This window comes from Ranitomeya variabilis, chromosome 1 (assembly GCF_051348905.1).
Source record: "Ranitomeya variabilis isolate aRanVar5 chromosome 1, aRanVar5.hap1, whole genome shotgun sequence".
NCBI classification, from domain to species: domain Eukaryota; kingdom Metazoa; phylum Chordata; class Amphibia; order Anura; family Dendrobatidae; genus Ranitomeya; species Ranitomeya variabilis.
This window is the reverse complement of record NC_135232.1, coordinates 192129911-192157851: the sequence shown is the minus strand read 5'-3', so window position 1 is coordinate 192157851 and position 27941 is coordinate 192129911. Positions and strand designations below refer to the sequence as shown.

The 27941-nt window shown below is 43.7% G+C and overlaps 1 protein-coding gene across 3 annotated transcripts in view; it reads right to left on the bottom strand.

Annotated features, from left to right (window-relative positions):
• CTXN3 (cortexin 3) overlaps window positions 1–27941 on the bottom strand; it is a 138185-nt gene that overhangs the window by 24987 nt on the left and 85257 nt on the right. The window contains exon 1 of one of the 3 annotated variants that reach the window (XM_077280810.1): window positions 25437–26028. The exons of the other annotated variants lie outside the window; for them this stretch is intronic. Within the exon in view, the coding sequence (XP_077136925.1) occupies window positions 25437–25467 (31 nt within the window). The 5' untranslated portion in view covers window positions 25468–26028. Of the gene's footprint in view, window positions 1–25436; window positions 26029–27941 lie in introns of those variants that run through there. 3 annotated transcript variants of the gene reach the window in all.

The following is a 27941-nucleotide window of genomic DNA, read 5'->3' as shown; positions in this document are numbered from 1 at the left end:
GAGGTAAATATCAATGCCATCAGGGGGCGTTTGGACCCTTTTACATTTTCGTGTTCAAAAATGGAAGACTGGCATGAGCTCGCTTGTGACACCTTGGAGCTTTTCTGATGCCTGGCAGCCAGTTCTCCCAGAACATGTCTTAAGCACTGTTGGTGATGTCCTGATGGATAAGCACATCCAGCTGTCCCCTCAAAGTGTAGACCGCCTAACTTTCATTAAAATGAACAAGTCATGGATCTCCGATGATTTTTGCTCCCCAGTCGCAGATTGGGCAGACTAAGCGATGGTGTCTTTAGAGACACGTGGGGTCGGTGGGCACCCCGGGTCCGCTAGCTAGAACTGCAAGGACCAGCGATCTTTCTGCTGAATGCCCAGTCTCCCTTTAACATGGGCATAATGCTACTTGTTGCATAGTTTGTTCACAGAAGAAACTTGTGAGAGTAGATTATATGGGGTAATTCAACTTTTATCTACACAGAACATGAGGTACATGCATCAGCTTCTTAATACAGCATAACAGGAAGTCTAATGGACCTTTTACCAGAGAGAAAGTGAACCAAAGTACAACAAGTATATGCATTACATTCAACTAAGCATATAACAATAACAACATTGACATCTACTGTCAGAGTAAACTCCTCCTGCACACAAATAAGTCTGTATCTGTTGCATATTTGCCAACACTACTCAGACAGCACAGGGTGAAGGTAAAAATGTGCTTTATTGAACCACAAAATAGGCAGATAACAGATAGAACAGTCCCAGTACAGAACCCAAGATGGTGCACACTACCCTTCCGCTGACTCACTGGGATAATAGCAGCTGTGACTTCAGATCTTTCAGGGTTGCTACCCCACATGTGGCACGCACACAAAGAGGAGGTAACGACTAGCGTAGATAGATGATAATCCATTCAGTCCATACAAGGCCAGTTGATCCAAGGATCACAACCTGGCTTCATCTTCCAGGGTTGGTTACTTCACTTGTGGCGCGCACACAGAGAGGAAGTAACGACAAGCGTAGGAAGATGACAGTCCATTGAGTTTATACAAGGTACAAGGCCAGTTGATCCAATGATCACAACCTGGCTTCTTCAAATGTAACCATGGTTCAGTGATGGTAAATGGAGCAGATCTGTATTCTTCCAACCGGGGCCAAAAAACCTTAGTTTGTTTCCTATAGAATGATAGATCCATGTCTCTCGTGATGGAGCCATGATGTAAAATGGCTGCTGTCCTGTCTCTGGTCCTTTGGATGTATGGATTTCTTGTCAGAATCTTCTCTGGCTGTTTCTCTCATTCAGTCTCTTTATATAGGGACATGTAACCTATTTTTAGACTTAAAAAGTGTCCCTCATTCAGTATTTACATAAAAGGGTAAGAATGGATATGAGATCAAGTACAATTACTTGATTATTTAAACTTTTGGATAGTTTTTCCCTCTCTGCTTAAGAAGTCAACAAACTGTCTCCATAACACAATGCATATCAGCAAACATCACTAGTGATCAACGATAAGCGCACAATACAAGTCAATATTACCGGCTTACACAAACAAAAGTCTGCTTTCTTGACCAACCAGAAATTAACACTTAAATTTGAAAGCCAACATACAGATAACATTCTATTATTATTAGTTTGCTAAAAACAGTCATCTGGTTAATTAACCCCTTAGTGACAGAGCCAATTTGGTACTTAATGACCGAGCCAATTTTTACAATTCTGACCAGTGTCACTTTATGAGGTTATAACTCTGGAACGCTTTATCGGATCCCGCTGATTCTGAGATTGTTTTTTCGTGACATGTTGTACTTCAAGTTAGTGGTAACATTTCTTCGATATTACTTGCGATTATTTATGAAAAAAATGGAAATATGGCGAAAATTTTTAAAATTTTGCAATTTTCAAACTTTGTATTTTTATGCCCTTAAATCAGAGAGATATGTCACAAAAAATAGTTAATAAATAACATTTCTCACATGTCTACTTTACATCAGCACAATTTTGGAAACAATTTTTTTTTTTGTTAGGGAGTTATAAGGGTTAAAAGTTGACCAGCAATTTCTCATTTTTACAACACCATGTTTTTTTTAGGGACCACATCACCTTTGAAGTGATTTTGAGGGGTCTATATGATAGAAAATAACCAAGTGTGACACCATTCTAAAAACTGCACCCCTCAAGCTGCTCAAAACCACATTCAAGAAGTTTATTAACCCTTTTCGTACTTCACAGGAACTAAAACAATGTGGAAGAAAAAAATGAACATTTTACTTTTTTTTGCAAACATTTTACTTCAGAACCATTTTTTTTAATTTTCACAAGTGTAAAAACAGAAATTTAACCACAAATTTTGTTGTGCAATTTTTCCTGAGTACGCCGATACCCCATATGTGGAGGTAAACCACTGTTTGGGCGCACCGCAGAGCTTGGAAGTGAAGGAGCACCGTTTGACTGTTTCAATGCAGAATTGGCTGGAATTGAGATCGGACGCCATGTCGCGTTTGGAGAGCCCCTAATGTGCCTAAACAGTGGAAACCCCCCACAAGTGACACCATTTTGGAAACTAGACCCCCCAAGGAACTTATCTAGATGTGTGGTGAGCACTTTGAACCCCCAAGTGCTTCACAGAAGTTTATAACGTAGAGCCGTGAAAATAAAAAATCGCATTTGTTTTCACAAAAATGATTTTTTCGCCCACAAATTCTTATTTTCACAAGGGTAACAGGAGAAATTAGACCACAAAAGTTGTTGTGCAATTTCTCCTGAGTACGCCGATACCCCATATGTGGAGGTAAACCACTGTTTGGGCGCACCGCAGAGCTTGGAAGTGAAGGAGCACCGTTTGACTTTTTCAATGCAGAATTGGCTGGAATTGAGATCGGATGCCATGTCGCGTTTGGAGAGTCCCTGATGTGCCTAAACAGTGGAAACCCCCCACAAGTGATACCATTTTGGAAACTAGACCCCTTAAGGAACTTATCTAGATGTGTGGTGAGCACTTTGAACCCCCAAGTGCTTCACAGAAGTTTATAACGTAGAGCCGTGAAAATAAAAAATCTCATTTTTTCTACAAAAATGATCTTTTTGCCCCCAAATTTTTATTTTCACAAGGGTAACAGGAGAAATTAGACCACAAAAGTTGTTGTGCAATTTCTCCTGAGTACGTCGATACCCCATATATGGGGGTAAACCACTGTTTGGGCGCACCGCAGAGCTTGGAAGAGAAGGAGTGTCGTTTTACTTTTTCAATGTAGAATTGGCTGGAATTGAGATCGGACGCCATGTCACATTTGGAGAGCCGCTGATGTGCCTAAACAGTAGAGACCCCCCACATATGACACCATTTTGGAAACTAGACCCCTTAAGGAACTTATCTAGATGTGTGGTGAGCACTTTAAACCCCCAGGTGCTTCACAGAAGTTTATAACGTAGAGCCGTGAAAATAAAAAAATCGCATTTTTTCTACAAAAATGATCTTTTTGCCTCCAAATTTTTATTTTGCCAAGGGTAACAGGAGAAAATGGACCCCAGAAGCTGTTGCACAATTTGTCTTGAGTACGCCGACACCCCATATGTGGGGGTAAACCACTGTTTGGGCGCATGGCTGAGCTCGGAAGCAAAGGAGCGCCATTTGACTTTTCAATGCAAAATTGACTGGAATTGAGATCGGACGCCATGTCGCGTTTGGAGAGCCCCTGATGTGCCTAAACAGCAGAAACCCCCCAAAAGTGACCCCATTTTGGAAACTAGACCCCCCATGGAACTATCTAGATGTGTAGTGAGAACTTTGAATGCCCAAGTGCATCACAGAAGTTTATAATGCAGAGTCGTGAAAATAAAAAATATATATTTTTTAACAATAAAGATTTTTTAGCCCCCAAGTTTTTATTTTCACAAGGGTAACAAGAGAAATTGGACCCCAAAAGTTGTTGTCCAATTTGTCCTGAGTATGCTGGTACCCCATATGTGGGGGTAAACCACTGATTGGGCGCACGGCAGAGCTCGGAAGGGAAGGAGTGCCATTTTGGAATGCAGACTTTGATAGAATTGTCTGCGGGCGTTATGTTGCCTTTGCAGACCCCTAATGTACCTAAACAGTAGAAACCCCCAACAAGTGACCCCATTTTGGAAAATAGACCCCCCAAGGAACTTATCTAGATATGTGGTGAGAACTTTGAATGCCCAAGTGCTTCACAGAAGTTTATAATGCAGAGTAGTGAAAATAAAAAATATTTTTTTTCCCACAAAAAAGATTTTTTTAGCCCCCAAATTGTTATTTTCACAAGGGTAACAAGAGAAATTGGACCCCAAAAGTTGTTGTCCAATTTGTCCTGAGTATGCTGGTACCCTATATGTGGGGGTAAACCACTGTTTGGGCGCACGGCAGAGCTCGGAAGGGAAGGAGCGCCATTTTGGAATGCAGACTTTGATAGAATTGTCTGCGGGCGTTATGTTGCGTTTGCAGACCCCTAATGTACCTAAACAGTAGAAACCCCCAACAAGTGACCCCATTTTGGAAAATAGACCCCCCAAGGAACATCTAGATATGTGGTGAGAACTTTGAATGCCCAAGTGCTTCACAGAAGTTTATAATGCAGAGTAGTGAAAATAAAAAATATTTTTTTTCCCACAAAAAAGATTTTTTTAGCCCCCAAATTTTTATTTTCACAAGGGTAACAAGAGAAATTGGACCCCAAAAGTTGTTGTCCAATTTGTCCTGAGTATGCTGGTACCCCATATGTGGGGGTAAACCACTGTTTGGGCGCACGGCAGAGCTCGGAAGGGAAGGAGCGCCATTTTGGAATGCAGACTTTGATAGAATTGTCTGCGGGCGTTATGTTGCGTTTGCAGACCCCTAATATACCTAAACAGTAGAAACCCCCAACAAGTGACCCCATTTTGGAAAATAGACCCCCTAAGGAACTTATCTAGATATGTGGTGAGAACTTTGAAAGCTCAAGTGCTTCACAGAAATTTATAATGCAGAGTAGTGAAAATAAAAAAATATATTTTTTTCCAACAAAAAAGATTTTTAGCCCCCAAGTTTTTATTTTCACAAGGGTAACAGGAGAAATTGGACCCCAAAAGTTGTTGTCCAATTTATCCCGAGTACGCTGATGCCCCATATGTGGGGGTAAACCACTGTTTGGGCGCACGGCAGAGCTCAGAAGGGAGGGAGTACCATTTGACTTTTTTAGCGCAAAATTGGCTGTCGTGTTTGGAGACCCCCTGATGTACCTAAACAGTGGAAACCCCCCAATTCTAACTCCAACCCTAACCCCAACACAGCCCTAACCCTAATCTCAACCCGATCCATAATCCTAATCACAACCCTAACGATAATCACAACCCTAACCCCAAAACAGCCCTAATCTCAACCCTAACCATAACCCTAATCAAAACCCTAAATCCAACACACCCCTAACCCTAATCCCAACCCTAACCCTAATCTCAACCCTAATCCCAAACGTAACACTAATCCCAACCCTAATCCAAACCCTAACCCTAATCCCAACTCTAACCCTAACTTTAGCCCCAACCCTAACTTTAGCCCCAACCCTAACCATAACTTTAGCCCCCGTCGTCACAAAAAAAGTTCAATGTAACCTTTTTTTTGTACGTCGCGTCCGCCATTTCCGCGGATGCGTGGCCGTAACTCTGCCCCCTCCTCCCCAGGACATAGACTAGGCAGCGGATGCGTTGAAAAACTGCATCCGCTGCCCACGTTGTGCACAATTTTCACAACGTGCGTCGGTTAGGGTTGAGCGATACCGTCCGATACTTGAAAGTATCGGTATCGGAAAGTATCGGCCGATACCGGCAAAGTATCGGATCTAATCCGATACCGATACCCGATACCAATACAAGTGAATGGGACTCAAGTATCGGACGGTAAATCAGCCCTTTCTGTCCTTCTATATGGGGTTCTGGAGGGGGGGAGAGTGTGGGCGGTGCGTGGGCGGAGACTGCGTGTCTCTGTGCGGGCGGAGTCTGTGCGGGCCTGCCAGGGATCTCATTCTATGCGGCCGGCGCTGTATGCCCAGGCTTGATGCGGCGTGCCGGGGCTTGATGCGGCGTGGGAGGGCTCTGCGGCGTGCTGGGGGGGTCTATGCGGCGTGAGGGGCTCTCTGCGGCGTTCTGGGGCGTCTATGCGGCGTGCTGGGGGATCTATGCGGCGTGAGGGGCTCTCTGCGGCGTTCTGGGGCGTCTATGCGGCGTGCTGGGGGGTCTATGCGGCGTGCTGGGGGGTCTATGCGGCGTGCTGGGGGGTCTATGCGGCATGCGGGGGTCTCAGCGGCGTGCGGGGGTCTCTGCGGCGTGCTGGGGGGTCTCTGCGGCGTGGGGGGGGGTCTCTGCGGCGTGGGGGGGGGGTCTCTGCGGCGTGCGGGGGTCTCAGTGCGGGCATCGTCCGATGGGACTACAAGTCCCATCGGGCTATGCCTGCTACACTGACAGTGATTGACACATTAGCCAATGATGGGACAGTAGTAGTCCCATCATCCGGCTAATGTGTTGAATGAAAAAAAAAAAAATACTCCATACATACATTCTACATTCATAAATACATATAGACATACAGTACATTCATACATTACATACATGACATACATTACATATAACATAGATTACATACTCACTAGTGTTGAGCGATACCGTCCGATACTTGAAAGTATCGGTATCGGAAAGTATCGGCCGATACCGGCAAAATATCGGATCCAATCCGATACCGATACCCGATACCAATACAAGTCAATGGGACTCATGTATCGGACGGTATTCCTGATGGTTCCCAGGGTCTGAAGGAGAGGAAACTCTCCTTCAGGCCCTGGGAACCATATAAATGTGTAAAAGAAAGAATTAAAATAAAAAATATCGCTATCCTCACCTGTCCGACGCAGCCGGGACTTCAGCGAGGGAACCGGCAGCGTTGTTTGTTTAAAATTCGCGCTATTACTTGGTTACGTGAATTCCCGGCTTGTGATTGGTCAGGTCGGCCATGTTGCCGGGACGCGGACCAATCACAGCAAGCCGTGACGAAATTACGTCACGGCTTGCTGTGATTGGTCCGCGTCCCGGCAATATGGCCGCCCTGACCAATCACAAGCCGTGACGTCACGGGAGGCTGGACACGCGCTCATTTTAAAATGGGCGCGTGTCCAGCCTCCCGTGACGTCACGGCTTGTGATTGGTTGCGCCGCGGTCAACCAATCACAAGCCGGGAGGCTGGACGCGCTCATTTTAAAATGGGCGCGTGTCCAGCCTCCCGTGACGTCACGGCTTGTGATTGGTTGCGCCGCGGTCAACCAATCACAAGCCGGGAGGCTGGACGCGCTCATTTTAAAATGGGCGCGTGTCCAGCCTCCCGTGACGTCACGGCTTGTGATTGGTTGCGCCGCGGTCAACCAATCACAAGCCGGGAGGCTGGACGCGCTCATTTTAAAATGGGCGCGTGTCCAGCCTCCCGTGACGTCACGGCTTGTGATTGGTCAGGGCGGCCATATTGCCGGGACGCGGACCAATCACAGCAAGCCGTGACGTAATTTCGTCACGGCTTGCTGTGATTGGTCCGCGTCCCGGCAACGTGGCCGACCTGACCAATCACAAGCCGGGAATTCACGTAACCAAGTAATAGCGCGAATTTTAAACAAACAACGCTGCCGGTTCCCTCGCTGAAGTCCCGGCTGCGTCGGAGAGGTGAGTATAGCGATATTTTTTATTTTAATTCTCTCTTTTACACATTTTAACATTAATGTTGTTGCGATACCCGATACCCGATACCACAAGAGTATCGGAATCCCGGTATCGGAATTCCGATACAGCAAGTATCGGCCGATACCCGATACTTGCAGCATCGGAATGCTCAACACTAATACTCACCATTACTTGTCATTTTGATCCCCGAAGCCAGTGTCATCTATAAAAAATGTGAAAAAAACAAACAACCAATATACTCCCTGTCCGCAGAAATCCACGAGTGTCCCACGACGATCTCCCGTGGAGAGCAGCAGCATCAAATAATGCGACCGCTCTCTAGGGGCTCAGAAACACAATGACGGGAGGAAGGTATCCTTCCGCCACTGTATTCCTCCGCCGCTGTAAAAAAAAAAAGTCCCTAGTCTCACTTTATGGCATTGCTGTATGAGACATTTTCCCATGCAGCAATTATATAAAGTGACACTTTGAACTCAGGTAACCTCAGTGATGCACTGCAGGAGCCATTGTCTCCTGTCAGTGTGTCACTGAGGGTCCTATAGAGCAGTGACGTCACCCGATGTCACTGTTCTATAGGGGAGATCGTCGTGGGACACTCGTTATTAATTGGACTACGGCGGACAGGTAGTAAGCGGTTTATTATTTTACGTTTTTTGCAGGCGCTGAAGTATGGTAAGTATGGTGAAATGAAGAATATTAAAATACTTTTTCCTAATGTGTGCGTGTTTTATTAACCCTTTTCTTACTATTGGATTAATAACGGATAGGCGTCTTATTGACGCCTCTCCGTTATTAACCCGGCTTAATGTCACCTTACGATAGCAAGGTGACATTAACCCCTTATTACCCCATATCCCACCGCTACACGGGAGTGGGAAGAGAGGGGCTAAGTGCCGGAATTGGCGCATCTTACGGATGCGCCATTTTTGGGGCGGCTGCGGACTGGTATTTGTAGCCGGGGGGGCCAATATCCATGGCCCCTCTCTAGGCTATGAATATCAGCCCGCAGCTGTCTGCGTAGCCTTTCTGGCTATAAAATATAGGGGGACCCCACGTCATTTTTTTGGGGGGTCCCCCTATTTTAATAGCCAGTAAAGGCTACGCAGACAGCTGCGAGCTGATATTCATAGCAGGCTACAAATATTGGCCCCCGGCCGTCGGCTTTCCCCCTCTGGCGCAGAAAATTGCGCGGGAGCCCACGCCGTTTTTTTCCATTTTTTTTTTTTTAAATTCAACGCTCATAAAGGCCTCTTTCACCCTTGCGTCAGTACGGGTCCGTCGCTATGCGTCGAGCCGACGTACCGACGCACGTTGTGAAATTTGTACACGACGTGGGCAGCGGATGCAGTTTTTCAACGCATCCACTGCCCATTCTGAAGTGCGGGGAGGAGGGGGCAGAGTTTCTGCTGCGCATGCGCAGTAGAAAATGGCAGACGCGATGGACAAAAAAACGTTCACTTGAACGTTTTTTCGTGCCGACGGTCCGCCAAAACTCGACGGATCCGTTGCAGAACGGACGCGACGTGTGGCCATTCGTCGCGATCCGTCGCTAATACAAGTCTATGGGGAAAAAAAATGCATCCTGCGAGCACATTTGCAGGATCCGTTTTTTTCCGCCAGATCCGTTTTTTCAGTCGGATCCGTTGTTTTCCGCCAGATCGTTTTTTTTCCACCGGATCCGTTTTTTTCCGCCAGATCCGTTTTTTTTACATTGGATCCGTTTTTTTCTGCCAGATCTGTTTTTTTCCACCGGATCCGTTTTTTTCCACCAGATCCGTTTTTTTTCCGCCAGATCCGTTTTTTCCTGCCGGATCCATTTTTTTCCACCAGATCCGTTTTTTCTCATAGAGCTGTAATAGCGCCGGATTGCGCCTGATGGCCACACATTTCATCCGTTTTTTGCAGGATTCGTTAAAAAAAAATGTTTCCGCCGGACGGAAAACTCATAGGAACGTTTTTTGTCCGTTATTTTTCATGCATGTTTCCATTCAAATCATGCACATTTTCCGTTTATTTATTTTCCAAAAACCTCATCAAAACCTGCATCAAAACTGCATGAAAAACCGCACCAAAAACCTGCATCAAAAACAGCATCAAAAACCGCACCAAAAACCTGCATCAAAAACCGCACCAAAAACTGCATCAAAAACCGCACCAAAAACTGCATCAAAAACCGCACCAAAAACCTGCAGCAAAAAAGCACCAAAAACTGCATCAAAAACTGCATCAAAAACCGCACCAAAAAACTGCAGCAAAAAACTGCAGCAAAAAAAGCACCAAAAACTGCATCAAAAACCGCATCAAAAAGCTACATCAAAAACAGCACCAAAAACTGCACCAAAAACTGCATCAAAAACAGCACCAAAAAACTGCAGCAAAAAAAGCACCAAAAACTGCATCAAAAACTGCATCAAAAAGCTACATCAAAAACAGCACCAAAAACTGCATCAAAAACCGCACCAAAAACCTGCAGCAAAAAAGCACCAAAAACTGCATCAAAAACCGCATCAAAAACTGCACCAAAAACTGCATCAAAAACCGCATCAAAAAGCTGGAGCAAAAAAAGCACCAAAAACTGCATCAAATACTGCACCAAAAACTGCATCAAAAACCGCACCAAAAACCTGCAGCAAAAACTGCATCAAAAACCGCATCAAAACTGCACCAGTTTTTTATGCAGGTTTTGATGCAGTTTTTGGTGCAGTTTTTGATGCGGTTTTTGATGCAGGTTTTGGTGCTGTTTTTGATGTAGCTTTTTGATGCGGTTTTTGATGCAGTTTTTGGTGCTTTTTTTGCTGCAGGTTTTTGGTGCTGTTTTTTGATGCAGTTTTTGATGCAGTTTTTGGTGCTTTTTTGCTGCAGGTTTTTGGTGCGGTTTTTGATGCAGTTTTTGGTGCAATTTTTGATGCGGTTTTTGATGCAGTTTTTGGTGCTTTTTGCTGCAGGTTTTTGGTGCGGTTTTTGATGCAGTTTTTGGTGCAGTTTTTGATGCGTTTTTTGATGCAGTTTTTGGTGCTTTTTTGCTGCATGTTTTTGGTGCGGTTTTTGATGTAGTTTTTGGTTCAGTTTTTGATGCAGTTTTTGGTGCTTTTTTTGCTGCAGGTTTTTGGTGCGGTTTTTGATGCAGTTTTTGGTGCTTTTTTTGCTGCAGGTTTTTGATGCCGTTTTTGATGCAGTTTTTGGTGCTTTTTTGCTGCAGGTTTTTGGTGCAGTTTTTGATGCGGTTTTTGATGCAGTTTTTGGTGCTGTTTTTGATGTAGCTTTTTGATGCGGTTTTTGATGCAGTTTTTGGTGCTTTTTTTGCTGCAGGTTTTTGATGCTGTTTTTGGTGCTTTTTTTGCTGCAGGTTTTTGATGCCGTTTTTGATGCAGTTTTTGGTGCTTTTTTGCTGCAGGTTTTTGGTGCAGTATTTGATGCAGTTTTTGGTGTTTTTTGCTGCAGGTTTTTGGTGCGGTTTTTGGTGCAGCAAAAAAGCACCAAAAACTGCATCAAAAACCGCATCAAAAACTGCACCAAAAACTGCATCAAAAACCGCACCAAAAACCTGCAGCAAAAAGCACCAAAAACTGCATCAAAAAACGCATCAAAAACTGCATCAAAAACCGCACCAAAAACCTGCAGCAAAAAAAGCACCAAAAACTGCATCAAAAACTGAACCAAAAACTACATCAAAAACCGCACCAAAAACCTGCAGCAAAAAGCACCAAAAACTGCATCAAAAACCGCATCAAAAACTGCACCAAAAACTGCATCAAAAACCGCACCAAAAACCTGCATCAAAAAAAGCACCAAAAACTGTATCAAAAACTGAACCAAAAACTACATCAAAAACCGCACCAAAAACATGCAGCAAAAAAGCACCAAAAACTGCATCAAAAACCGCATGTTTTTGGTGCGGTTTTTGATGTAGTTTTTGGTTCAGTTTTTGATGCAGTTTTTTGGTGCTTTTTTTGATGCAGGTTTTTGGTGCAGTTTTTGATGCGGTTTTTGATGCAGTTTTTGGTGCTTTTTGCTGCAGGTTTTTGGTGCGGTTTTTGGTGCAGTTTTTGATGCGGTTTTTGATGCAGTTTTTGGTGCTTTTTTGCTGCATGTTTTTGGTGCGGTTTTTGATGTAGTTTTTGGTTCAGTTTTTGATGCAGTTTTTGGTGCTTTTTTTGCTGCAGGTTTTTGGTGCGGTTTTTGATGCTGTTTTTGATGCAGGTTTTTGGTGCGGTTTTTCATGCAGTTTAGTTTTGATGCAGGTTTTGATGAGGTTTTTGGAAAATAAATAAACGGAAAATGTGCATGATTTGAATGGAAACATGCATGAAAAATAACGGACAAAAAACGTTCCTATGAGTTTTCCGTCCGGCGGAAAGTTTTTTTTAACGAATCCTGCAAAAAACGGATGAAATATGTGGCCATCAGGCGCAATCCGGCGCTATTACAACTCTATGAGAAAAAACGGATCTGGCGGAAAAAAATGGATCCAGCAGGAAAAAACGGATCCGGCGGAAAAAAAACGGATCTAGCCGAAAAAAACGGATCCGGTGGAAAAAACCGATCTGGCGGAAAACAACGGATCCGACTGAAAAAACGGATCTGGCGGAAAAAAACGGATCCTGCAAATGTGCTCGCAGGATGCATTTTTTTTCCCATAGACTTGTATTAGCGACGGATCGCGACAAATGGCCACACGTCGCGTCCGTTCTGCAACGGATCCGTCGAGTTTTGGCGGACCGTCGGCACGAAAAAACGTTCAAGTGAACGTTTTTTTGTCCGTTGCGTCTGCCATTTTCTACTGCGCATGCGCAGCAGAAACTCTGCCCCCTCCTCCCCGCACTTCAGAATGGGCAGTGGATGCGTTGAAAAACTGCATCCGCTGCCCACGTCGTGTACAAATTTCACAACGTGCGTCGGTACGTCGGCTCGACGCATAGCGACGGACCCGTACTGACGCAAGGGTGAAAGAGGCCTTTATGAGCGTTGAATTTAATAAAAAAAATGGAAAAAAACGGCGTGGGCTCCCGCGCAATTTTCTGCGCCAGAGGGGGAAAGCCGACGGCCGGGGGCCAATATTTGTAGCCTGCTATGAATATCAGCTCGCAGCTGTCTGCGTAGCCTTTACTGGCTATTAAAATAGGGGGACCCCCCAAAAAAATGACGTGGGGTCCCCCTATATTTTATAGCCAGAAAGGCTACGCAGACAGCTGCGGGCTGATATTCATAGCCTAGAGAGGGGCCATGGATATTGCCCCCCCCCCCGGCTACAAATACCAGTCCGCAGCCGCCCCGAAAATGGCGCATCTGTAAGATGCGCCAATTCCGGCACTTAGCCCCTCTCTTCCCACTCCCGTGTAGCGGTGGGATATGGGGTAATAAGGGGTTAATGTCACCTTGCTATCGTAAGGTGACATTAAGCCGGGTTAATAACGGAGAGGCGTCAATAAGACGCCTATCCGTTATTAATCCAATAGTAAGAAAAGGGTTAATAAAACACGCACACATTAGGAAAAAGTATTTTAATATTCTTCATTTCACCATACTTACCATACTTCAGCGCCTGCAAAAAACGTAAAATAATAAACCGCATACTACCTGTCCGCCGTAGTCCAATTAATAACGAGTGTCCCACGACGATCTCCCCTATAGAACAGTGACATCGGGTGACGTCACTGCTCTATAGGACCCTCAGTGACACACTGACAGGAGACAATGGCTCCTGCAGTGCATCACTGAGGTTACCTGAGTTCAAAGTGTCACTTTATATAATTGCTGCATGGGAAAATGTCTCATACAGCAATGCCATAAAGTGAGACTAGGGACTTTTTTTTTTACAGCGGCGGAGGAATACAGTGGCGGAAGGATACCTTCCTCCCGTCATTGTGTTTCTGAGCCCCTAGAGAGCGGTCGCATTATTTGATGCTGCTGCTCTCCACGGGAGATCGTCGTGGGACACTCGTGGATTTCTGCGGACAGGGAGTATATTGGTTGTTTGTTTTTTTCACATTTTTTATAGATGACACTGGCTTCGGGGATCAAAATGACAAGTAATGGTGAGTATGTAATCTATGTTTAATGTAATGTATGTCATGTATGTAATGTATGAATGTACTGTATGTCTATATGTATTTATGTATGTAGAATGTATGTATAGAGTATTTTTTTTTTTTTCATTCAACACATTAGCCGGATGATGGGACTACTACTGTCCCATCATTGGCTAATGTGTCAATCACTGTCAGTGTAGCAGGCATAGCCCGATGGGACTTGTAGTCCCATCGGACGATGCCCGCACTGAGACCCCCGCACGCCGCAGAGACCCCCCCCCACGCCGCAGAGACCCCCCCCACGCCGCAGAGACCCCCCAGCACGCCGCAGAGACCCCCGCACGCCGCTGAGACCCCCGCACGCCGCATAGACCCCCCAGCACGCCGCATAGACCCCCCAGCACGCCGCATAGACCCCCCAGCACGCCGCATAGACGCCCCAGAACGCCGCAGAGAGCCCCTCACGCCGCATAGATCCCCCAGCACGCCGCATAGATGCCCCAGAACGCCGCAGAGAGCTCCTCACGCCGCATAGACCCCCCCTCACGCCGCATAGACCCCCCCAGCACGCCGCAGAGCCCTCCCACGCCGCATCAAGCCCCCCCACGCCGCATCAAGCCCCGGCACGCCGCATCAAGCCTGGGCATACAGCGCCGGCCGCATAGAATGAGATCCATGGCAGGCCCGCACAGACCCCGCCCGCACAGAGACACGCAGTCTCCGCCCACGCACCGCCCACTTTACATTATAGTGATTTTAGCACTGTGGGGACTTCCGATTCCGATACCCGATACCACAAAAATATCGGATCTCGGTATCGGAATTCCGATACTGCAAGGATCAGCCGATACCCGATACTTGCGGTATCGGAATGCTCAACACTAGCGTCGGTACATCGGGCCGACGCATTGCGACCGCCCCGTACCGACGCAAGTGTGAAAGAAGCCTAAGGCTACTTTCACACTAGCGTCGTACTCGGCCCATCGCAGTGTGTCGGGCCGACGTACCGACGCTAGCATTGTAAGCGCCGCACAACGGGTGCAGCGGATGCTGTTTTTTCAACGCATCCGCTGCCCCATTGTGAGGTGCGGGGAGGCGGGGGCGGAGTTCCGGCCACGCATGCGCGGTCGGAAATGGCGGACACGTCGCACAAAAAAGTTACATGTAGTTTTTTTTGTGTCGACGGTCCGCCGAAGCACGACGCATCCGTCGCACGACGGATGCGACATGTGGCAATCCGTTGCAAATGCAAGCCAATGGAGAAAAAACGCATCCTGCAAGCACTTTTGCAGGATGCGTTTTTTCTCCAACGACGCATTGCGACGGAAGCCAAAAAACGCTAGTGTGAAAGTAGCCTAACCCTAACCCTAGCCCTAACCCTAAATTTAGCCCCAACCCTAACCCTAACCCTAACTCTAACCCTAACTCTAACCCTAACCCTAACTCTAACCCTAACCCTAACCCTAACCCTAACCCTAACCCTAACTCTAACCCTAACTCTAACCCTAACCCTAACTCTAACCCTAACCCTAACTCTAACCCTAACCCTAACCCTAACCCTAATTTTAGCCCCAACTTGTCTTCTCCTGCCGGCCGGCAGATGGCAGCAGATGGCGGGCGCACTGCGCATGCGCCCGCCATGATGAAAAAGCCGGCTGGCAGGAGAAGACAGAAGAGGACCCAGGGACCCCGGGTGAGTATGATAGGGTCCCCGAATCCCCCTATTTCTCTGTCCTCTGATGTGCGATCACATCAGAGGACAGAGAAATAACTGATCGCTTTTTTTTTTTTTTTTTTTTTTTTTTTTGCAGTTGCCGGTAAACTGTTAATTACCGGCGATCGCATAGCAGGGGTCGGTGCAAACCGACCCCAATCATGTTCTTTGGGGTCTCGGCTACCCCCGGCAGCCGAGACCCCAAAGAACATCCGGGTGCCGGGCGGCGGGCGCACTGCGCGTGCGCCCGCCATTTTTTCCCGGAAAAAAGATGGCGGCGCCCATGGGGAGACACGAGGAGCACCGGGGGAGGTAGGTAAGTATTGGGGGGCTATTGGGGGCCATCGGGGACCACATTTCTCTGTCCTCCGATGTGCGATCACATCGGAGGACAGAGAAATTAAACGGCAAATCGCGTTTTTTTTTTTTTTGTTGCGACCGCCGGTAAACGGTTAATTACCGGCGATCGCAACTCGGGGGTCGGTAAAAACCCCCCGAATCATGTTCTCTGGGGTCTCGGCTACCCTCGGCAACCGAGACCCCAGAGAAAATCCGACTCTGGGGGGCGCTATTCACTTTTTCCACAGCGCCGTTAATTAACGGCGCTGTGGATTAAGTACCCTTAGCGGCCGCCGTTAAAAGGCGTATCGGCGGTCGTTAAGGGGTTAAGATACAATGCTGTGAGTCTTCTCAGCGTTGTTTTTAGTGTCATGTATTGATCTCCTGTTATTGCACTCTGTGTCATCTTTATGGTGTCTTCTGTGCCTGCTGCTGCTACTGCTGCTGATGTTACAAACAATTTTTTGAAATGTGGAGACTCCAAGTTGGGTCTCCATCTGGTGGGTTGCCTAGGGTTGAAGGTGTGTCAGAGGCATATTATAATATTTCTACTCTGTGGAAATTCATGCCACTTTAGTGGTGAGTGACAGTTATTTTTTGCAATGGGGAGACTCCAAGTTGGGTCTCCATCTTGTGGGTTGCCTCTGATGGAAGGAGTCTCAGAGGCCTACTATAATATTTCTTCTCTGCAGATGGCAGGAAACATTTTCAGATTAGAGAACATATCTCTTGTAGCAGTACAATTGTTATCTATTATACCACCTGCAGTTGCCCACTTATTTATGTGGTGCTTATATCAACAGAGCTTAGGTAAAAAGCGTGGGAGAAGTGCGGGACATTGGCGTGACAAAAACAGTGGCCGACCCCTCTGAGCTAAAAAACCATCCCCAGGCATTTTTGGGACATTCACAATTGAGACTCTAGGGAATTTATGGTCAGGGACATTGAGGCTATGCGGCCGTAGATGAACCCGGTCACATGGACCCCATGAGACCGGTTACCAGGGATACATAAAGATCCGGTTTGAGAGCAGTAAAACACCTCCCCTTGAGAAAGCATGGTGTATAGAACAGGTGAAACATGTGTTGGGGTTGTTAAATGTCTGTGTGAGTTCCCCATCCATCTATAAACTTTGGTAAGATGCCTTTTCTTATACATTTGCATTGTGTTGTTTGGCAATTTAGGTTGCAGTGTAGGCTTAGCCCTTCCTATCGACTCTTTTCTGGAGTGTGCCTCTCTCGTGTACTATCAATCCACATGTACTATAGTCCTTTTTCGAACATGGGGCATGTGGTTACTATATAATTAGAGGCACTCCCTTACAATTAATTGTGTTTACATGGCAACGTATCTTACCCCACTATATAAGTGTTTATAATGATATATATGGAATAAAAAGTTTATTTACTGTTGGTATCACTACTGCATGTCCTTTTTTGCACTTTTTTACATGTTTCGTAATTGTTTGTCAATTTTATCAATAAAGATTGTTTGCACTTTTTGAAACATAAGCACCTTTTTCTCCTTTTTGATATGTTATTTTGGAGTGGTTTCTTCTTTTTGTGTTTAAGTGTACCCCTTTGGTGCCTTGCCCACAGCTAACTATGAGACAAACTGTTCGCCGAAAGGAGGTCTGTTCGGCGAATCCAAACCGAACCAAACTTTGAAAGGTTCACTCATCTCTTGACCCCCTCTATGGATTGTGGCCCGAACCACCTGTTCACCAGATGCCGATGACACTAATTACAGTTCTAAAGTCACATTTCCAACCTCTATAGTTTTCAGGCTTATTATCAAACTTTGTGAGGCCACTCTTAGTAAGGTCACACAAACTACTGTATATACCTTGCAAAGTTAGACATGTCAATTTTCTATGATTTTGGAAAAACAACTGCTGGTTGAGTAATACTATTAATTTAGTTGGTAGAATCCTAACATGGAGATGCAGGAAAGTATGGTGCCGCACTGGCGTTTACTCCAGTAAATGGTTTGATTTGCATAGTTTCTGCCACATGCTGAACTGCCACATGCTGTGGTTGTCTGGAATGTAATGATTTGGCCACATTTTGGCTTGCATGTGGGCGTCTGTGTATAGGGTTTGTTGGGGCGCAGGGGCCGAGTACATTCTGGTGCATGAGGGAGGTTCAGAATGAGGCATTAGCAGCGCATTGTACAGACTTTGAATGCAGGATGCTGGAGAAGACTCTGTGTACTGTTGCCTTGGAAGAATGTCTGCGCTGTCAGGAATGATTGTTGGAGTGCACTATTACCTTGGTAGATACAACACGTTGGACAATACAGTGGCTGAGCTAATTGTACAATGCTTAAAACCTCTCCTATATAGCTCTTACTTTAGCAGAAGAGGCTTTTAGAGTTGAAAAGGTATTTCAGCAACTGTACCTCTAGAAATCCCAGAAGCATGTATTGCAGTCCCTTTAAGAAGCTGTCCATCAAAAAACTTTTTCTACCAACAAGGCATCCCCTACCTGATTGTGTGGCATAATATGTTTGTAAAGTCTGAACTTGCAGCAAGTATTGTCAAGCAAAGCCTGGTCATTATCAAGTGGGACAAAACCAGACACAGAAACAGCAAACAAAACCGAAGCCAGAGGGGAAGCCGCAGTCAGACAGCAGGAGGCCAGTCACGAGCAAAGTCAGACAAGCAGGGTTCAGAAATAGGAGGGACAAAAGGTAAGAAAAAGTTGAGACAAAAGTTGAGTCAGTATTGGGAACAGCATAAGAAAAGTCAAAAGTAACTGAGCTCAATATTTCGCAACTACTAACATAATGCCTGGAGTTTAAATAGAATGTGGTGCTGCCTCATTGGCTACAGCTGATTACACTTATTGAACTGATTGACAACATACTAATCTCGACTGGACAGCATCTCTCACCCAGAGATGCTGTTCATGATGTCTCCTCCAGTACCAGCAAGAAGGTGGGTTGGCGTGCACTTAGTTCATGGTGATGGTGAAGGGGGGGTTGTAATCGCAGACGGCTAGCGATAGCAATTCACTGCACACTTCTTTGGGCATATAAAGAGTTTTATTTCACATGCAGAAAATATAAGAATGCATAGACATGATGGGTGCAGGGATATGATAAATAAATCGTTAACATTTTTTCACCCTTCCTGTGTCTTATTCATAATGTTGCTGTGAAAAAAAACACTATTTAAATTTCAATATACATATATACACTATATACAATATAAGCCATGCATGGATCATAAGTTACAAAGAGATAGTTCATACAAGTTTCAACCTGAGTAGCATGTGGGAAAAGCATCCTTAATGTAGGTATTGATGGCAGGCAAGATTAAGTAAGTATTTTAGCAGCAGGATGTAATACTGGTGTAGTGCCAGTAAAATAGTTCAGGTGATCCAGTACCAACACCACCCACAGAGTGATTACAAATATCAAAAGTCTGACCAGCACCTTTAAATAGAATAAGACAAGTTTGAACAGGTGCAAACCATCGCGTCTATTCAATATAAATAAGAAAATGCTAATGCCACAAATTGTCCTCAACCCCAAAATTTGTTCCACCAAAATGTCTCTTAGTAGAAGATGAGGTCTGTCTACTCTGCACTTTTTTCAAGTTTTTTCTGACTTCAAATTATATAATCTTTAATATATCTACAGTTTTTGTCAGCCTCTGGAGGAATGATTGTGGAGGGTAAAAAAGAACCAAATCAAGAATGATATAAAAATTACAGAAAAACTGAGACATTTTCATAGATTCTTGATATTTATTATTAATAGCAAACTTAGTTAATGGAAGATATTCTATCCAGTCCGGTTGATGATCAAAGATCTACCATGATCTGTCTCATTATTGGTCTCTGGGTGGTGGGAAGAAGAAAAAGACACTTCTATATTGACCTTACACAGTGGAGCGTGAATTCTTTGTAGCTTCCAACCATGGTAGACCACCAAAAATGTATGTCTTTAAGTCGAACTGTATTATTAATCCTACAGGTGTCCTGCGAGAACTCAATCATGGAATTCTTGTAGAAGTCGTAGCCGAAGCTGTGGAGAGTCAAATAACTTTTGTGTAGAAGTTGAACTCCACCTTGCATATGCTGGAGAGACTGTGTGAGCAGCAGCAGGCATTTGTGAAGTTTCAGCTGCAGCACACATGGGTGAGTTGTTCTGCGGAACAACACCACTTCACCACCAAGTGGGCCTCCATGCGGGACGTGTGTGCCATGTTGTGTTGCGTCAAATACTCCACCAACATGGCCATCATGTGCGCTACTATCCCATTTGTATACCTTCTTGAAATAATGCTTCAGGTGATGATGGGAAGATGGATGAGGTGGCGGCACAGGAGGAGGAGGAGAAGAGACAAGGAACATTCACACCATTATCAGACCAATCGTCCACACATGGCTCAGAGGGTATCAGTGGATTATGGCTGGAGGATACAGAGGCCCTAGATGATACACTCCCCACTGAGGACAGCTAATACATGCTGCTGTGCCTGCGCAATGACCACGGAGTTACCTGGATTGTTACTAATGCTAATTACTGGGTGGCCACCCTGATGGATCCCCACTACAAGGACAACGTACCAGCCTTACTTCTGTCACCAGAGCGAGTTCAGAAAATGCGGGAATACAACGCTGGTAGATGCACTACTGACGGCACTCCCACCTGATAGCCGGGGCTCAGTGGACAACAAAGCAGAGGAGGAGGAAGAAGTCACCAATGCAGCTGGGACATCATCACCAGCTTGGAAGCAAGGGTTAGTATAGCCAAAATGTGGAAAACTTTCCTCAGCACAACATAACATCCAGCATTAATATCTGATATGGTTCGTACTAGCAGGAGGCAGCGTTTCAACAACATGGTGGAATAGTATACATGTCCACATGTCTCCACATACTGAGTGATGACTCTGCCCCATTTAACTTCTGGGTATCCACATTGGACACATGGCTTGAGCTTGCCCTTTACACCTTGGAGGTACTGGCCTGCCCTGCAGCATGTGTTTAGCACAACAGGAGGGTGTTCTTGCTGTCGGAACATGTGTTTAGCACGACAGGAGGGTGTGATCACAGACAGGTACAACTGACCATCCACAACCAATGTGGGCAAGTTCACATTCATTAAAATGAGCCAGGAGTGGATCCTACAGGACTTGTCCATATTTTTGGCTTTCTAAAGAACTATACCAGCCCTCCCAGCCATTCTTATACTCCACCGCAGTTTGTTTCAGTTTGTTTCTTCTATTTACTATTCCCAATGTTTTTGGTGCCTCCTGAAACATTAAAAAAAAACAATTATCTCCGCCTCTTTCACCTACTGTGACATGTCCACCTCCACCTACTCCTCCACTTGGACCTCTGCCTCCTGGTTCAAGATTGTTTGTTTTTTTTATTCTATGTTATTTTAAGTCATTTCCCTAAAAAAAAAAAAAAAAAAACACAAAAACAGCCCTGGCTACCTTCTTCTCCGCATCTTCCGCCTACACCGCTACGTCCACCTCCTCCTCTTCCACATGGACCTCAGCCTTCTGAATCAAGATTGTTGCTTTTTTATTATTTTTTTATTTTACGTTTTTTAAGTCATTTCCAGAAAGAAAAGAAAAACAAACCACAAAAACAATGTTGGCTACCAGCTCCTCCTTTTCTTCCACTCGTCCATCTTCACTTGGACCTCCGCCTCCTGGTTCAAGATTATTATTATTCTTTTATTCTATGTAATTTTAAGCCATTTCCCTATCCACATTTGTTTGCAGGGCAATTGTCCTGCTCCAACCTTTATTATGCTTACTTTTGCGGCCCACTAGCCCTTACTTCAACCATTTCACAGCCATTTTACAGCACTGAAGTTCGGGTCCCCATTGACTTCTATTGGGTTCGGGGTCAAGTTCGGGCCAAGTTCTGATGCCCGAACTGAACTTTGGACAACAGAATCCAACGAACCCGAACAACCATGAGTCTGCTCATCTATACTTAGAGCAGTCAATTCATGTTTTTCTGTTTCTAACATATAGACTAAGGCCGGAGTCACAATAGCATATCACATTGGATGCACCAGCATCCGATGTGATATGCTACTGATACTCGGCTGCTGCACTGCTGTGAGTAGGAGCCAAGTGTCACTGCTCTGTGCTCCTATTCTCTCGCATGAGACTATCGCAGCACAACTATGGAGGAGACGGAGAAATAATTTCTCCATCTACTCCATTGCTGGGGTCCGATGGAATTGCACTGCACTTGAGTGACATCGGAATGTACTGCGATATTTCACATGCACCCATGGATTTATATGGGTGCACTTGTTCTGAATTTCACATCCAATAGTAGCATGCTGTGTTTTTTTTCTGTTCAATCACAATCATAAAAAAATGAAAACACAAGCATAGGATTACGACTTCAATCGGATTTTGAAGCAGATTTCATTTGACCGATTTAATCGCGAGAGGGAGCCAGCCCAAAAACTTGAGTTGCTATATATTTAGATTAATATCTAATGTCTGGTTTAATATTCAGACAGACATGTAGTGTCCACTTCAATATGCAGACAATATTAGTAGCAAGCTTAATATGCAGACCACATCTAATAACTTTATGAACATTCAGACCACATCTGGTGTCCAGTAAAGTATAAAGTACTCATATTATGTCACATAGGAGAACAGATAAATATCTAAGTATATATTGAAAGGTCAATTAAATATATGAACCTGCCCTTCTTGCCAAATGTAAAGGGTAGGTAAGCTTGACACCAAATATGATCCAATGTGTTGCATTTATCAGTGAATCTGCCGGTCATGCTGAAAGATCACTGAATCATGAAAATACATGTTACAGAAAAACAAGAAATATGTTCAGAATGCACCACTTATACTCGTGGACACTTGCACCCTGCATGCTGGAATAGGTTGTGTGGATTTCTATCATTCATTTTTAAAAATGTCTGAATTACGGAATCTTAGAGCTTTCAATCAGCTGATTATTACCTCCTGCTTGAAAACTTGTATCACTTCCATCTTTGATTTACCACCATAGATTTGCACAGCTACAGAAGATTTATTCCACCCTTTATTTCTCATACAAAATAGTCATTTCTACTTTATAAAGTATAAGGTTCAATCATTCGTTCTCTAACATCCGCTATATATGTTTGTCAGAAACCAGTAACAGTTGTTCAGGGGCTGAGCCCACTTCACTGGAAACCAGTGCCTGCTGTGTCATACAGACACCCTTCAGGAACTGCTGTGATGGGAGATGACTCCGATGGCAGCAATTTAACCCCATAGATGCTGCTGTCGATAGCAATCAAATGCCATTAAAAATACAACTCATCCTGCAAAATGGTTAGACCTCATATGGTAATGACTGAAAAATTAAAAGGAAGAGCTCTTGGAAGGTATAAATAAAAGAGTTGGAAAAAGAAATGTGTGTGTCTAGAAGGAGTTAATACAAGCTTTCTGATGTATTTACAGGTAAATGCCACTGTACATTTAGGATACTCGTATGAGTGACTGTGTTACCTTTGTGTCAGATAATCTGCGATCAGATCTGAGGCAGATAATCTAAGATCAGATTTGTGTCAAATAATCTGGGATCAGATTTGAGTCAGATAATCTGTGATGAGACTTGTGTCAGATAATCTGTGATCATATCTGTGTCAGATAATCTGTGATCAGATCTGAGTCAGATAATCTGTGATCAGATTTGTGTTAAATAATCTGGGATCAGATCTGAGGCAGATAATCTGAGATCACATTTGTGTCAAATACTCTGGGATCAGATCTGAGTCAGGTAATCTGGGATCAGATTTGTGTCAGATAATCTGAGATCAGATTTGTGTCAAATGATCTGGGATCAGATCTGAGTCAGATAATCTGGGATCAGATTTGTGTCAGATAATCTGTGATCAGATCTGTGTCAGATAATCTGTGATCAGATCTGAGTCAGATAATCTGTGATCAAATCTGAGTCAGATAATTCGTGATCAGATCTGTGTCAAGTAATCTGGGATCAGATCTGAGACAGATAATCTGTGATCAGATTTGTGTCAGATAATCTGTGATCAGATCTGAGTCAGATAATCTGAAATCAGATTTGTGCCAAATAATCTGTGATCAGGTTTGTGTCAGATAATCTGTGATCAGATCTGAGTCAGATAATCTGAAATCAGATTTGTGCCAAATAATCTGTGATCAGGTTTGTGTCAGATAATCTGTGATCAGATCTGTGTCAAATAATCTGGGATCAGATTTGTGTCAAATAATCTGTTATCAGATTTGTGTCAAATAATCTGTTATCAGGTTTGTGTCAGATAATCTATGATCAGATCTGTGTCAAATAATCTGGGATCAGATTTGTGTCAAATAATCTGGGATCAGATCTGTGTTGGACAATCTGTCACCTAATAACAATATTGGGGATAATTTCTTAAACGATTGTTTAATGACCATAGGATGGTAGACTCTGCTAGTTGGTAAAAATTGAGTTTTACTTTTTGAAATTGGGCACATAACTACATATTCTACATTTTATGCAATTCACAAGGCATAGTAGACACATTTCTATTCCTTAGTTCACCTCATGCATGGTGCATCATTTTTACACCAATATTTTGCACCAAAATAAATATTATAAAAAATAAACTGGGCTAATTTTAAAACTTTAAAAATGTGATGCATAACAGGCGCCTGCACGTGCAATTGCTTAGTAAATTCCCCCCATTTTCTGCAATATTTCATTGAATCCATATCAAAGTTAATCTTGTAAAGAAAAAAAAACTACAAGAAATGAATTTAAAAAAAAAAGATCTAACCAGTGATCAATCATGTTGCAATAAGTGATATTGCGTCTATAGCAGTATGTTACAGACAGCTCAACTGGAATATCCAATGTCCATGTAAGTCATTTACTGTATATACCTTACATACATGGTAATTAGGGTTCTATTCCATAACGCCCTCCTGCTACTTACAGTACGGTAACCAAACCAAATGTACTATAACTATGTGAATGACAGCACTTTTTACTGTACTGGCATAGCAGATTGTTTCACATAAAATCATAGAAGGGAAATATAGTGAATTTTCTATATATTATTTTCCAATGTACAATCTCTAAACAATGATTAATGATATATTCATAATGGACGTGCCACACATATGGAAAGCGATCAACAGGGAAAATAGTAAGTAATAGTAAACGTAAGTAGTAAGTTCACAATGTTCAGTTTTGGGTCAGTATTTTACCTCAGTATTTGTAAGTCAAAACCAGGAGTGGAACAATCACAGAAAAAGTATAATAGAAACAAGTCATGATTTCTGCATTTTTCACCCACTCCTGGGTTTAGCTTACAAATAATTATGTAAAATACTGACCAAATACTGAATGTGTGAATGTGGCCTTAGGATCATTATCGTGCTGATATATGCCAAAACGTTGGTTTTCTGGGTACGCTTCCTGAGTAATCACATATAGAACATATTAGTAATATATAGAGAAAGATACAGGGATTCCCATTCTCTTATGTTATCAGTGTTCATGCCAGGAGATATGAATATCTTCTATCTGTCACCATACAATGAGTCATGCAGATGAGCCAAATAACACATAGAAAGTGAGAAGAATGAAATGTATATCAGATGTTGACGTGCTACCTTGTTCTAGACGATAGAAAACTCGGTCCATTCCCAGGCGTGTTAGTTATTTGTGAATATCTTCAAGTGTCATTCTTGCCATTCTCCACCCAGCCAAGTAAGAACAGCTTATTTCCCGACATTTTGGCAAGAGTGTGGGTAAAGCAATAAAATGGAAGTAACTTTTATGTCGCCTGACTCCTTAATGTTAGATGTCACGAGGTGATGCTGCTCCATGTTCTCCGAGGCTGATTTCCATCCTTTCTCAGCAGCCCTTCGCTTCAGTGTATATTCCGGAGATGAGAAGCAGTTGTGCAGCCTGTCTGAAATCCTCTTCAGAAGGACATTGAAATTCACCGGCAGTACAGACTTCGCAGGGTATTCCCACACCACACAGAGCCATGCGTTTAGAAAATGTACCTCTCCCACTTTATTGATTACTGTCGGCAATCAGTTGGTTTTTTTTTCATTCCAATTAGCACCCATATGCCGGCGAGACTTCATTTTGATCCCCATTTGTGTCCTTCAGTCCTATCCACAAACATATCATTGAAGCATATAGGGTGCGTCACTTTCTATGGCTTTAAAAATTAAATTGAAAAGAACTTAAGAATTGATGGTGCATGCAAAAGGATGCCACTCACAGTCCGCAGCCTCCGTCAGCGACTCAGCACCACTGAACTGTCAGACACATTCAGATTCCAATTACTTAGTGCTTGTTGCTCTTCCACAGGTGTATAACTATGCAGAGAATGGCGGATTTCCTGGGTCCAACACCCTTGGGAAAATATAACATAGGCTGCTCCCTTTCATATAATTACATTACATGCTGCAGAGTGAAGCAATAGGCTGTCCATTGTATCACCATAAACCAGGATTTAAGTGTTCTTTCATGCAAGAAGACAAGAAATTCTTACCTAACACATTTTACAGAGAGCACTAGACAGACAACATTATATGCTATTTTTATATTATAATTCATGACTCAATTGCATGTAAACACAATAAAGTGTCTAAAGAGCATACAGTTGTGTTCAAAGGTTTACATACCCCAGCAGAATTTTTGCTTTCTTGGCCTTTTTTCAGAGAATATGAATGATAACACCAAAACTTTTTCTCCACTTATGGTTAGTGGTTGGGTGAAGCCATTTATTGTCAAACTACTGTGTTTTCTCTTTTTAAATCATAATGACAACCCAAAACAAACAAATGACCCTGATCAAAAGTTCACACACCTTGGTGATTTTGGCCTGATAACATGCACAGAGGTTGACACAAATGGGTTTGAATGGCTACTAAAGGTAACATCCTTACCTGTGACCTGTGACAAATGCTAGGAAAATTGTTTGGGATGCAAAGAAAAACCCACAAATAACATCAGCTGAAATACTGGACTCTCTAAAAACTAGCAGTGTGGCTGTTTCACGATGCACAATAAGGAGGCACTTGAAGAAAAATGGGCTGCATGGTAGAGTCGCCAGAAGAAAGTCATTACTGTGCAAATGCCACAAAGTATCTCTCTTAAAATATGCAAAAAAGCACAGAGACAAACCACAAAACTTCTGGAACAAGGTAATTTGGAGTGATGAGCACAAAATTTAACTTTTTGGCCACAACCAAAAATGTTACATTTGGAGAGAGGTCAAACAAGGCTTATGATGAAAGGAACACCATTCCTACTGTAAAGCACGGAGGTGAATCATTGATATTTTTGGGATGTTTGAGGTACATAAGCACAGGAAATTTGCTCAAAGTTGAAGAAAAGATGAATGCAGCACGTTATCAGCAAATACTGCTGCACTCATCAGCCCGGAATCTGCGCATGGGACGTACTAGGACATTCCAACATGACGATCCAAAACACAAGGCCAAGTCGACCTGTCATTGGCTACAACAGAACAAAGTGAAGGTCCTGGAGTGACCATCTCAGTCTCCTGACCTCAATATCATTGAGCCACTCTGGGGAGATCTCAAGCGCCAGTTCATGCTAGACAATCAAGGAATTAACAGGAACTGGAGGCTTTTTTGCCAAGAAGAGTGGGCAGCTTTACCATCTGAGAAAATAAAGAACCTCATCCACAACTACCACAAAAGACTTCAAGCTGTCATTGATATTAGAGGGGGCAATACTCAGTATTAAGAAATGGGGTATGTGAACTTTTGATCAGGGTCATTTGGATGTTTAGGGTTGTCATTATGATTTAAAAAGAGAAAACACAGTAGTTTGACAATAAATGGCTTCACCCAACCACTAACCATGAGTGGAGAAAAAGTTTTGGTGTTCTCATTCATATTCTCTGAAAAATGCCAAGAAAATTCTGCCGGAGTATGTAAACTTTTGAGCACAACTGTATATCAACAAATTTCACAATACAAACTGCATCCATAATTAACCCGTTTACCACCTTAGACGTATAATTACATCTAAGGTGGCCTCCCCCTGTTTGCTACGGGTTTCCGGTGATGAGCCCGCAACTTTTCCAGCATATATGCCCCTAACAGCCGAGGATGGAATCTTGATCCACC